Consider the following 14,711-nt stretch of genomic DNA (forward strand, 5'->3'; position numbering starts at 1 on the left):
TGAGAAGACTAAATATGTTGTTTAACCTCCTATGTACATATTAATAAACACCATAACTGCATAGAAATAAGCAAAATATTGTCATTAATAATGATACAATAAGGCACTGGTAAAAACAAAGGAATTTATTTGGTAAACTACAAATTTTCCTTCATCACTTTTTTGGAGTAATCATCTAAGACTTGAAGAGCTCGGCAATGGATTTTCACTCCGTATGGTGTCAAAACTGAGGACAACATAAAGGAGAGTTTATCAACGTCGCCAGGGTCTTCTACAGCCAGGAATAAATGAAACTAAAATAGAAAAAGAAAAGAAAAACAATCAATTCAAATACATTAATAAAAAGAGTTTTCATGCCAAACAACAAAAGACATTTAAATTAAGGTAAAATCACAGTAAATGTCAAGAACAAATAGTTCTTTAAAACAAATTCCTGGTTTCTCTAATTATCTGTTGATTAAAATATTGCTGAAAATTTAAGATTTCTCTATGTCTCCCATTCATTCTCTCCCTTGTGCCATACAAGTGTTGGCAATTATGGACCTCTTCAGCAAATTGAAAATTCATGATTTTCCTTGAGCAAGATACAGCAGTGGTTCCCTGTTGCCTTCTGCCAGTTTACTTAACTAGGCTCCTCCTCTCATTAGCCTTGAGGTATAGGGCCTATTTAGCCCTTATGCCAGAGGACTAAGTTCATATGAAATTAAAGTATGTTCACAGACTAATGAACACAAGTGACATCTATAAGACCTATATTTGTTGAGCCACAGGACCATCTTCTGCTATCTGACCCTAACTGGGACCCTTGACAAGTTCCACCACTCCAGATCAGCTAACTTCAAATACCTCTCACAAATTAAATTTAGGATCTACACTAATTAAATATGACTGATAAGTCAAAAAGTGGCAACCTGAATGTAAACAGACAAAGCTATTCCACTATCATGAGCAACCTTTGGCTAACATGGCTTTATGAAACAATATAAATCAGGCGGCGCTACTAAAAGAAGAATTTAACAAACATCATAAATGGTTATATTTTCACTGATTGATAATTCAGGAAATCAACCAGCTCCACCAAACCTTTATTGTGAAAAATCCTGAATGAATGAGAGGGAGAGAAAGAAATGAAATCATTTAAATTAACCAAACCAGACCTAGCAATTATGTTACAAAATTTTAGTAAAAAAACTGTTATATAATGATATCAAATGTGCCATATAATGTGTTATAAGAGTCCACAAGCTGCCCAAGTTCAGGTCAAGACTAATGAAATGAAACCAAATTATTTTGTAAAATAAAAGTTTCTCCACCTTTTGTTCAGCAACAACTTTGTAGATGTCCATCTCAAGATGTTGTTGAGCTCGGTAGCTCAGTACAACTGAAGCACCATCTTTCCATTTCTCAAGAGTTTCATTCACTGTGTCACCTGAAACGAAAACATATTACAATAAATTTTTTTTAAACAAAAATTTTTTTTTTTTCAAACTACAAATCAATATATTGTATTTTACCTAAAAATATAAAATATATTTGCACAATGGCATTTATTTTTATAACAGGGGATGCTGTTTTACATTTTCATGTATTTAATACTAGGATTTTAGGTAAATATGGACATTGTGCCGGTGGCATGTGTAAAAAGATTCGAGTGAGGTCGTTGCCAGTACCGCCTGACTGGCCCCCGTGCCAGTGGCACGTAAAAAGCACCCACTACACCCTCAGAGTGGTTGGCGTTAGGAAGGGCATCCAGCTGTAGAAACTCTGCCGGATCAAGATTGGAGCCTGGTGCAGCCATCTGGTTCACCAGTCCTCAGTCAAAATCGTCCAACCCATGCTAGCATGGAAAGCAGATGTTAAACGATGATGATGATGATGATTTACACTCCGTCAGACACTGTTCTAATGCAAGCAATAATAAAAAAGATGGGACAACTATTTTTGGTCAGACAGAAGAAAGAAGTTTAATGGATATAGTACAGCTTGGATTAAGATTAAGTGATTAGTAGCTCAGGCAGTTTGATTTCAAAAGCTAATATAATATCCATTCAAGAATACAGATTAAATCTACATCCCTGATTAAAAAGGAGCCTTCTCATCATTATCATTACCAATTAATGTCTGTTTTCCATGATGGCATGGCTTGGAGAGTCTGAGAGGATCTGGCAAGTCAAAGAGTTGTATTGTGCTCCAATGTTTGTTTCAGCAAGGTTTCTACAGCTGGATGCCCTCCTAGCACTCAACCACTTTACACTGTGTACTGGGATGCCCTTTTTGTGCTACCAGCATTAGTGAGGTTGCCAAGTAACTTGCAAGACAGGAAAAAGACCCCTTCAGCTAAGTGGAGGGGAAGAGTCTGAGAGAAAAAGATGTGGTTTTTATGTCAGGTATCGGGGTGGGGGAGACGTGAAAGGGGCAAGCATAAAGTGTCTTGCTATAGTGAAGATACATAGCTATATAATTTAATCAAAATTAGATTATAAAAAAAAGGGGGGGGTTAAAGTAATTAAGAAATTATATGTGAATAATTAATAAGATGAAATACGTTTCTCTCTGCATAATCACAAAGATAACAATATAGAGATCTATCTCAAACAACACAACCAGATAATAGCAAGTTAAAAAAAAAAGGGGGGGGGACAGATGCATTGAAAGGCCACCAAATCTTGCAAAAATAAATGGAAACTATAATTGGAGGAAGACCATTTCCCAAAAAGTTTGTATCATGACTAAATTAAAGTATCTTTGAAGAAAAAGAAAAAAAATATCAGAAAGAAACTAGACATATGCAATTAAGACAACATCATCATCATCGTTTAACGTCTGCTTTCCATGCATGCATGGGTTAGACAGTTTGACTGAGGTCTGGCAAGCCAGAAGGCTGCACCAGGCTCCAATTTGATCTAGCAAGGTTTCTACAGTTGGATGGCCTTCCTAATGCCAACCACTCTGAGAGTGTAGTGGGTGCATTTTACGTTCCACCGACACAAGGGCTAGTCAGGAAGTACTGGCATCACTGGCAATCACCACACTCAAATGGTGCTTTTTAAGTGTCACTGGCACGGGAGCAGTCAGATGGCACTGGCAACGACCATGCTTGAATAGTGCTTTTTACATGCCACCAACATGGGAGCCAGTCAGGCAACACTAGCAATCACCACGCTCGAATGGTGCTTTTTACATGCCACCATAAAAAGCACCATTAAATTAAAACAACCATCTAAATGTAAAAAAATTCTGTGACCGTGATTTTTGTCAGGGAGAAAATCTCTTCATACAAGTGTTAAAAGCACAATATACAGAGCAATGCAGAATGAACATCATCATGAGAACATTAGATGCATTTCACCGTTTTTGAGGCTTGTCAGTAACATGTACTAACTTATCACATACCTAAACAAAACTTGTAACTTTCTGGAGTGTATATACATTTAGTACGAAAAATATGTGACTATTTTAATTTAATGTTTCAATTGTGTTCACTGAGGTTTTCTACATCCTGGTTAGCTCCAGTAAACATTTTATTCACTGTTTCTTACATATTGAGGAATGAATTTCATTTGGGCAGGTGACAAAAAGGTACATGTTATTGACTAGCCTCAAGGAAAATGAAAGGTTCCCATGAGTCACTGGTGCAATGATGTCCATTTCATTTCAATATATATGGATGTTTTTAACACAATCTATGAAAGGATTTTCTCTCAGGTAAAAACCATAGCATCATGCCTTTCAACAGAGTAACTATTTTTAGGTGAGCAACAGTCCCACTGATATACATTGTATTTTTAAACACAGTACATCTATTAGAGATTTTATTTTAGGCGAAAACTGCACTAACTTGCCTGTCAATGGTGTATATATGATTTTAAATATGATAAACAGATAGCTATTTCAGTTTAATACTCGTATACACCAGATTATCTATTCATTGTCTTCTGTATCAGAGGTGACAAATCTCACTAGGTATGTGGCTGGCTGCAAGTAGACATCATTGACAAGGCCAAACAAAGCCAAAATGCATCTGGTGTTCTCATTAGCTGTGCCAGGAAGATTGTTTTTTTGTCTCATTCTGCTATATATTGCCTTTTTAAACATAGCATATCCATAAGAGATTTTATCTTGGATGACAACCCACAGCAACTTGCCTCTCAGCAGTGAATATATATTAAGTACACAGATGGCTATGTTAAAATAAGTGGAGTATTTTTAAAACTAACTGCAATATATACCAGTAGCTTCTTTTTGTTGATCTCCAGTGCAAGTCAGAAAGACTGAGCACTGCAATTTTACACAAAATGAAATGAAGAAAAATCAGATTTTTTTTATCAAACAGCAAAAGCTAAATTTGCTTAGAGAACCATCATCATCATCGTTTAACATCTACTTATTGCCCAACGATTGAAGGGTACTCTTAAATGGGCCAGTTATGCGACACTGGCCTAGACCATGGCTACGGTCTCACTTGGCTAGCTGGGTCTTCTCAAGCACAGCATATCTCCAACCAAAATAACAAAAGAGCTAGAAAGTGTTTCAATAATTTGTAAAATTATCATCCTTTTACATCCATTTACCCATGCTGGTATAGGTTAGAAGATTCAACAAATAGGGGAACAACATCTTACTCAAATGTTTGATTTGACATAGTTTCTACAGCTGAATGTCCTTTCAAATAACAACTACTTTACAAAGTGTACAAGGCACCTTTTTTTCCATGACACCAGTACTATAGAGGTTGTATTATCCTCAGCATGGCTAAAGAGCCCTCTAAAGTCCTGCATTGTTGCTGCTCAATCAATTTAGAAACCACTTACAGTGTACAAGGTGCATTTTGTCATGGCACCAACACGTGTAGGGTTACCTTCATCATCATCATCATCATCATTTAATGTTCACTTTCCATGCTAGCATGGGTTGAACGATTTGACTGAGGTCTGGCAAACCAGACTCCAATCTGATCTGGCAGAGTTTCTACAGCTGGATGCCATTCCTAACGCCAACCACTCCGAGAGTGTAGTGGGTGCTTTTACGTGTCACAGGCATGAGGGCCAGTTTGGTGCAACTGGCAAAAGCCACACCCAAATGGCGCTTTTTATGTGCCACCTGCACAGGAGCCAGTCCAGCACACTGTCGACGACCTCGCTCGAATATTTCACATGCTACCAGCACAAGTGCTAGTAAGGCGACGCGGTAATGATCACGCTTGAATGGTGTGTTTAATGTGCCATCGGCATGAAGACCAGCTTGTTGCTCTGGCAATGATCTCACTTGTATGGTACTCTTAGCGCTCCACTAGCAATGGATGCCAGTCACCTAGTTTGATTTCAACTTCACTTGCCTCAACCGGTCTTCGCAAGCAGAGTTTAGTGTCCAATGAAGAAAAGGCATGCATAAGTGGGCTGGTTACACCCCTGGCATAGGCCACTAGGTTATGGTCACACTTGTGCTTGCCGAGTCTTCTGAAGCACACCATATTTCCAGAGGTCCCGGTCACTAGTCACTGCCTCAGTGAGGCCCAAGTGCAAAACAACACCTATGACTAAAAGAACAGATGACAAATGAAACAAAGTTTTCAGAGATTAACCGGAAGAGGGTGGGTCGGGGGCAAAGTGATGGGGGTGGGTTCAGCAATGACTGCCAAAACTTACAGTTAAGACTGAGAGGGAGAGAGAGAGACTTTTAGTGATTAATGGAGAGTAGTAACAGTGAGAGATTTGCAAAGGCTGATGTGAAATAAAATAATTTATGAGCAATGGGATGGAAATTAGGAGTAACAGTTGTTAATTACAAAAAAAAAAGGATATATTTATCAAAACTTAAATATTAATTCAAAATTAAATCCAGGTAACAGATATAAGAAAAACTTTGAATTAGGTCTGAGAAAGTTACTAGTAATTAGAAGAGCTTGTGAGTAACAAACATTTAATTCATTCCAGCAAAGAGAAACACGGAAGTTTAATCATGTGAAAGTAATTAGAATAGTGGGTAACTGATTAAAAGGAGGTGGGGAGATAGAATTCTAAAATTTTCCTCCAGATGTGACTTTACACATTACCTGTCTCAAGAGCCCTAACCAAGATATACAACTTCTTCATCATGGAGTAGTTAACCAGTTCCAAGAATTCATGCAAATTTTTTTAATTCAGAAAAAAAAAAAAGAAAAAAGAAAAAAATAGATACACTAAAAAGTCGGAATTAACAAATTCATACTGGCATAAGGTAATGATTAGAAAATGTTAACAATTATTTCTATATACTAATTAATAATAGCCAATCAGCAAAATAAGGAAGTGCTTAGAGCATCAAGGGCAGTGGAGGTACCACAAAAATGGTAAATGGTTTACAGCACAAAATAAATTACTTTGAACTTGCTAAAATAATATTCAAAGTGGTTTATGTGACCAGAAATATAATTTCAGAGTGTTCGTGGTGATCAAAGATTTTGCAATTGAAAAAAGTATATAAATAAAGAGGGAGTTTTAACCTTTTGAAGAATTTAAAATTTATTTTAAGGTTTATTATTGTTTATATTTTGAATTACATATATATGGGGACACCAAAATCTTTTAAGTGCTTAGAGCCTCTATGGGTCTTAAATCTGGCCCAGCAGTCAATATAAATGCAGGTTTCTCCAAAGCTTTCTACATTGTAAAAAGTGAGGGGAGAGAGAGAGAGAGTAAAAGAGAGACACAGAAGGAGCTAACATAAGAGGTGTAGGATGAGTAGAAAGAACCCTAAGGATAAGAGAGGAGGAGAGGGAATAAATGACAGTAGTTATACAAAAGAGAAATTTATTTTAAGACAATTCCAGATATGTTTCTGTCTTATTAGATCTCCTTAGCAGAACAGAGATTTCACCATATTTACCAATGTAGTGAACGTCAGCTTGTGCCTGAGTATGACTTCTTAGATACAGCCATCATTTCTCAATGTGCAACAGCAATGGACAACATTATTGCCTGAGTAACCCAGGATCAGTAACTTTCCCTGCCTATACTATACTTCTGGTCTACCCTCATTACTATGGAAACTGTGGAAGTGATGGCATTTCATCATTACAGATACACATGATAACCAAACCCCTGCAAAAATAACAACCACTTTTGAAAGGTCCATCCTCTGTTTGCTGTTGTAAGAACTTCCTGTGCAGGAATTTGTCTAAAGATTTACAATATTTAAGAATGAATATTGGGCCTCCACAGAAGCAATGACAGGAGACTGAGACCTTTGGCAATATACTGTGCTTGAGAAGACCCATCAAACCAAAGGAAATCGTAGTCATGGCATTACTAACTACATCATGGCACCTGCGCTGGTGGTACATAAAAAGCACCGCTCAAGCATTGGGCCTCATGGAGGCCGTGACAAGTGACCGAGACCTTTGGCAATATACCTTGTTTGAGAAGACCTGTCAAGCCAAGTGAGATCATAATTGTGGCCAATATCAGTGTTACATAACTAGCACCCATGCCATGTAAAAAGCACTAACTACACTCTCGGAGTGGTTGGAGTTAGGAAGGGCATCCAACTGTAGAAGCCATGCCAAATCAGCATGGAACCTGGTGCAGCTCCCCAGAGTACCAGTTTACAGTCAAACCATCCAACCCATGCCAACATGGAAAATGGATGTTAAATGAGGATGGTGATAATTTTTCATTCAAAACTTATTCATTTCACCATTTTATATAAGCACCAAGAAATCTGATAAAAGTTAAACTATAATTCTTTTGTATGTATGCCATTTTCCCTGGTTATTACCCCATGGTGGCAAAAGTGTACTTCCAAAGTTCCCTGTCAAATGACGGATAACACTCTGGTTAATGTAACAAAACATAAAAATGAAATAAACTGTACTTACAGCCAGGATTGCCCAAACATTCTAACCAATATAGACTTTTTTCAACTGACTGCAAAGGTGCTACAGTAGGTGAGATTAAAGATCCGTCAACACCAAGAAATTGAGCCACAGCTTCATAGGTGCGCAACGGTGTACATACAACATTTACGCCACCCATTCGCCATAGCCCTGCAACAGTTCGTTCCAATCCAAGGATGTTGTTCACTTCAAAAACTGAAAGGAAAAAAAAGAAAAGAAATGCAATTAAAAAGATTAAAAATGAGAAACTCTTTAAATATCATCATTCAACCATTTGGCATCCCAATTATTCTATCACAAATTTAAGGCTTACTAGCAGCATTGCCCGGGCATGTTAGAAACTTTGTCGATAAGCAATGCCCATTACCTTTTTACCCTTTTTTGTACTCATTGAACCGTTATTTTGTAAAATGAAGCCTAAAAGGCATTAAGGCATTCAAGGCACCATTCCCTTGCATGCATGAAGAAAATCTATGACAGTCAAAGTGCATTTTCTGGGTTTGTTAGTTGCTGGTTTGGCGGGATGTTGTAAACTCGACCCAGGCAGGAGTCAAACTTGACGCCTGGGAAGCCTTTGACGTTTTGGCCAGATTTCCGTCGAACCCAGGTGTTGTTAGACCACACGAAGTACGATGGGACCTGGGGGTACAAAAGCGTTCAAGCGAAGTCATCACGTTGGCATAATTTGAAGAAACCGGTCAACGTTGTGTCTTTAGGTTTGGTGGCTACCTGTGCAGCAGATTGCTCTGTGAAGTAAATCCACTGTCCATTTTCCAAGTGTACAGCAAGCTGCACCACAGCCGGGTGTCTCTGATGGAGCGGGAAGCCGTAAATGTGCCAAAACGCTTCATTGCTGCTGAGGTACCGGCCTGCAACTGCATTGACAAAAGGTCATTAGTTTGACATTTAATGCAAACTTGATGTCCAACATCAGTGTATGGAAAATCTATGTGAACTTTAAAAAAATATCGCAGAAAAATCGGTTTGCTATGTGTGCAACATATGATGTAATTAATCGATTTTTTCCAGTAATAACGTATCCTATTGGAATCAAAAGGGCCATATAGCTCCTTGGAGCAGACATGATGCTCGCTGTGAATTTCAAAAAAAATTCCTGCCAATTTGTTAAAGATATTGTCGAAAATATGTCATCTTGAATTTGAACGTGATTTCCCGAAATGGCATGATTTTATCGATTTTTCTGATGGTAAGGTATTGCATGGAAAACTAACGTCAGAATTAAGTTCCTTATGGTAACATTAAGCTTCACCATGAGTTTGGTGAAAATCGATTGCAAGTTGCGAAAACTACAACGGAAAATGTGTTGCATATAAGCTTAGATTCTCAACCCCATGTCGAATTTATTGATTTTTTTCAGAACTGGGGGAACTTTTCAAAATTTTCACTGCGTTAGTTTTGAATTATGACATTGGGCTATGTGTGTGTCAAGTTTCATCAGAATCGGTTGAAAGCCGTGGTCAGGGTGAGGGTACAACCTGACAGACACACACACAGACAAACTGCCTTTTATATATATAGAAGAGATAGAAGAGATTTATTCACATTGTTTTGAATTAATCACGCATCATCTTGTAGCTTTGAGATTTCGACTACATGACTAAATTTTTTAGACTAACATTGTAGGGTAGGTGTGAGAGGCTGGATCTTGTCAGCTCGAACATAAAACAGGATGACTATTTTGGCTGGGCTGGATGGTTCAACAGGATTTGATGGGTGCAAAGACTGCTTAGTGTCTGGTTTGGCATGGTTTCCATTGCTGGATGCCCTTCCTAATGCCAACAGAGTGTACTGGGCGCTTTTTTTTCATGGCACTTATTGAAGCTGTCATGCAGCTCACAAGACAAAGGTCCCACTTGACTGTTTTGGGGGCCATATTAGTGAGGTAAGCAGCTTTAATGCTAGGTGATGAAAGGTAAGTGTATAAAGGAAGGGGCCAGAACAGGTTTCTTGCTGGCTGTTCACATTATACAAGAGTGGACGGGAGTAATCAGCGTGGAGCATTAATATACACAGGCATGGCTTTGTGGTAACAAATTTGCACTCCAACCATATAGTTCCAGGTTCAGTCCTACTGCATGACATAGTATCTTCCACTATGGCCTTGGACCGACCAAATCCTTAAGTGGGTTTGGCAGCTGGAATGTTCCCCATTACTGCTTGACAACTGGTGTTGGTGTGTTTACATCCCCATAACTTAGTAGTTCATCAAAAGAGACCAATAGAATAAGTACCAGGCTTAAAAAATAAGTACTGAGGTTGATTCACTCGACTGAATGTTAAAAGATGATGAAAGACAATAAAAATATGGTAACAAAAGGGTTAATCTAGCGATTTAAAATGCAGCCAGATAAAAACACTTAAGATTATTCAAGGATTAGTAAGGTGGTGAGCTGGCAGAGTCGTGAGCACACTGGATGAAATGCTTAGCGTCATTTTGCTCATTGCTCTGTTCAGAATTCAAATTCTATTGAGGTCAACTTTGCTTTGCATCCTTTCAGCGGTCGATAAATTAAATACCAGTTACACACTGGGACCGATGTAATCGACTTGCCTCCTCTACCACAATTTCAGCCCCATGTTCCTACAGCAGAAAGGATCATTCAAAGATTAGTAATGCTTAATAATAATAATAATATTGGTTTCAAGTTTAGGCACAAGGCCAGTAAATTTGGGGAAGTGGCTAAGTTGATTTCTATTTCTTTATTACCCACAAGGGGCTAAACATAGAGGGGATAAACAAGGACAGACATAGGTATTAAGTCGATTACATCGACCCCAGTGTGTAACTGGTACTTAATTTATCGACCCTGAAAGGATGAAAGGCAAAGTCGACCTTGGCGGAATTTGAACTCACAACGTAACGGCAGACGAAAAACTGCTAAGCATTTCGCCCAGCGTGCTAACGGTTCTGCCAGCTCGCTGCCTAAGTTGATTTCAATGACCCCTGCAAGGATGAAAGGCAACGTTGACTTTGGCAGAATCTGAATTTAGAACATAAAGACAGATGAAATGCAGCAAAGTATTTTGCCCCCTATGGTAACAATTCTGCCAGCTTGACGATATTACTATTATTACTGTAAAGGCAGTGAGCTGGCAGAATTGTTAGCAGTATTTTGCCCATTGGTATGTTCTGTGTTCAAATTTTGCTGAGGTCAACTTTGTCTTTTATCCTTTCAGGGTCGATAAATTAAGTACTAGCTGAGTACTGGGGGGGTCGATGTAATCGACTGGCCCCCTCCCCAAAATTTCAGGCCTTGTGCCTAGAGTAGAAAGGAAGGCATCCAGCTGTAGAAACTCTGCCAGATCAGATTGGAGTCTGGTGCAGCCACCTGGTTCGCCAGCACTCAGTCAAATCGTCCAACCCATGCTAGCATGGAAAGCGGACGTTAAACGATAAATTATGATTATTATTAAACATTCGCTTAATAATAAATTTAGCACATGCCCATAAATTGTAAAAGAAGTATGTGGGAGGGGTGGAGAGCATATAATCAGTTGAACTGACCTTGAATGGTAGTTATTTTATCAACAGCAGAGGGATAAAAAACAAAGCTGACACCACTACCCACTGCAGACAAGTTCCTGCCATTCTATATTTAGAAGATTAATAACATGCTAGTTGTAATGTGTCATCTAAATTAATTCTTTCCTTTGCAAGACTTATTTAACTGAAGTTAAAGGGAGATGCACTGAGTGCTGCACACAAAATAATTATTGAAAGGAAAAAAAATCTAATGCCGAGTCTTGGAGACACTAAGTAAAGGGGAGATAATTTCAAGAAATTAGAATCTCTCAATCCTTTCGTTACCAACCCGGCTGAAACTGGGTCTGAGTACAAATGTCATAAAATCTTCCACCAAACCTTAATCACAATTTATGTTCCTAACACCAGCTGAATGATAACTAAATTGTTTTACTAAATTCTTTGTTATATTTAAAATTAATTGAAAGAAACACAGAGCATCTCAAAAGAAATACAGTAACGAAAGGGTTGAAATATATAATAGAGAAACAATTCTTAACCCTTTCAATACCAACCCAGCTGAAACCAGCTCTGGCTCTGTAGTATTAATGTCTTGTTTTCATAAGTTTAGAATTAAAATCTTCCACCAAACCTTAGTCACAATTTATGTTCTTAACACAAGCTTAATGATAACGAAGTTATTTTACTAAATTCTTTGTTATATTTTAAATTAATTGAAAGAAACACAGAGCATCTCAAAATAAATACAGTAATGAAAGGTTGAAATCGGTGGTTCTCAATTATTTTTCACCTATTGACTTCTTTGATCTGTTTAACTCAGATGGACCCCACTGGCCATTTGATATTTAAAAATTCATATATTTTTACAATATTATTAGGAATTATATTTAAAAAATTGTTAATATAGTGTGTACTGTAGAAGTATAACTAATTTATTTCAGACCAATTTTAAAACCAAAATCTTATATTGACCCCACAAGGGTCATTTGGACTCTGCTTCAGAACTACTGATTTAAATGCTTAGAAAAAAGAGAACCAGTGTTTGCAGGCAAGAGACAACTATAGACATGTTTCAGTCAATTTGACCTCATTGGCATATATTCATTTAGAGTTTGCCTCTTTAATTAACAAAGATTTTTTTGTCTGTTCATTCGTTTCAGGTCTGTTTTTCCTTGCTTGCATTGGGTTAGGTGAATATATTATTTTGAGATATTTTTTCTACAGCCAGGTGCCCATCCTGATATTAACCCTTACCTGTTTTTCAAGTAAGAGATCACTTAATTACACTCAGCTTCAAAAGTACAAAGTACCCAAACAATTTATTGAAATGAGAAATAGACAGCAATACACTTTCATACAAACAATTGAAGATATAAACACACACGCAAATATATAAATATATATATAGTATCCTTAAACAAAAATATTATTAACAGTGACTTTGAAGTTTCTGCCAGTTAAGCCATCATTGGACTATCAAAGCCACTATATAAAACACACACACACGTATATCATCATCATCATCGTCGTTTAACGTCAGTTTTCCATGCTTGCATGGGTTGGACAGTTCAACTGGGAAGCCAGGAGGCTGCACCAGGCTCCAGTCTAATCTAGCAGTGTTTCTATAGCTGGATGCCCTTCCTAACGCCAACCACTCCGTGAGTGTAGTATATATATATATATATATATATAAATAAAACCTTCTTTCAGTTTCCATCAACCACTGACAAGGTTAAGTCAAGTGGAACTGAACACAAAACTACGTGGTTGAGAAGTGAACTTCCCAACCACACAGTCAAGCTTGCACCTACTTATATATACATACAGGTAAAGCTCTTCTCTAGCTACTCAAGCAAACTTCAACAGAACTATACTAAGCTGGTCTGCTTCAAAGCATGTATGGAGAGCATTTTTCTGAGAGGAGCTGAAACCTGGACTACAAACAGCTTCAAGATCACCTTAGTACCATATTTTCTTACAAAAAAAAAAAAAAACATCTCATGGCATGAGCACAAGGGCAAAGAGGAGATTTATGGACACTCGTTTTTTATATATATATATATAAAAATATGTGCAGGCATGGTTATGTAGTTGAAGTCCGCTTCCCAACTGCTTGGTTTAAGGTCCAATGCCTCCCTCTGCCTGGTACTTGGGTATCTTCTATCATAGCTCTGAGCCTTGTGAGTGAATTTGCTAAACAGAAACTGGAAAAAAAATATATATATATATTTAACGTCAGTTTTCTGTGCTGACAAACTGGAGGGTTACACTGGCTCCATTGTCTGGTTTGGCATGGTTTCTATGGCTGGACACCTTCCTAACACCAATCACTTTTCAGGGTGTACTGGATACTTTTTATGTGGCACCAGCACTGATGCTTTTTACATGGCACCATCAGCTGTAGGGTTGCCAAGTAACTTGCAAGACAAAGACCTCACACACAGAAGAGGGAGTGGAACCAAAGGAAGTGGTATTGTGCCAGGCGAGAGGTTAGAGTATGATAGAAGGATAAAGATAGGGGTCTTAATATCCCTTCCCCATGCAGGCAGGGGTCAGACAGTTTGATAGGATTCAATAAGCCAGAGAACTGCACTAAGTACTAAAGTCTACTTTGGCATGGTTTCGGTGTGTGTGCATGCTTGTGTTTACATCTTCAATTGCTTATGCAAAATTACAAAGTAGGCCTTCCAAAAATAATTAAATCTCATCAAGTTCATTGATATAAGTATAGGGAAGTACTTCTGTTTGTGGAGAAGATTCTGTTAAATATCATCAGTACAAATTTTCAAGTGGCCTCAGCCAAGATTCATTTCACCTATTTCTTTACTACCCACAAGGGGCTAAACACAGAGAGGACAAACAAGGACAGACAAACAGATTAAGTTGATTACATCGATCCCAATGCGTAACTGGTACTTATTTAATCGACCCCGAAAGGATGAAAGGTAAAGTCACTTTGGCAGAATTTGAACTCAGAACGTAGCGGTAGACGAAATACCACAAAGCATTTCACCCGGCGTGCTAATGATTCTACCACCGTCCCGAGCTCGTAGTCTGTGCCTCCCAATCAGCTTTAATAGGGTTATAGAAGACAAGCAAGGTACCAAGAAGTTGGACTGAACCCTAAACTTGGTTTGGAAGCAAACTTCTCATCTACACAACCATTTTTATAAGAAAAAAGAAATTGGGCAACAAGGGTAGCGAATGGTAGAATGTGTCCAGTGTCGTGTCATGTCAGATGTCCCTGCCAATACCATAAATGTGGTTGTGTGGTGTTTGCCCTCTGTTCCCAAACATGTCTATGATCTGGTTTTCACATGATTAAAATGTAAA

At 38.0% G+C, this 14,711-nt stretch overlaps 1 protein-coding gene across 1 annotated transcript in view; it reads right to left on the reverse strand.

The window, feature by feature from the left end:
* Window positions 1-110: 110 nt before the first annotated feature.
* LOC115215048 overlaps window positions 111-14,711 on the reverse strand; it is a 28,721-nt gene continuing 14,120 nt past the window's right edge. The window contains exons 3-5 of the mRNA XM_029784189.2: window positions 7,856-8,068; window positions 1,314-1,429; window positions 111-293 (exon numbers count right to left, since the gene is read on the reverse strand). Coding sequence (XP_029640049.1) covers window positions 138-293; window positions 1,314-1,429; window positions 7,856-8,068 — 485 coding nt within the window. The 3' untranslated portion in view covers window positions 111-137. The remainder of the gene's footprint in view (window positions 294-1,313; window positions 1,430-7,855; window positions 8,069-14,711) is intronic.

Source organism: Octopus sinensis, linkage group LG1 (genome assembly GCF_006345805.1).
Source record: "Octopus sinensis linkage group LG1, ASM634580v1, whole genome shotgun sequence".
In the NCBI taxonomy this organism is placed as follows: domain Eukaryota; kingdom Metazoa; phylum Mollusca; class Cephalopoda; order Octopoda; family Octopodidae; genus Octopus; species Octopus sinensis.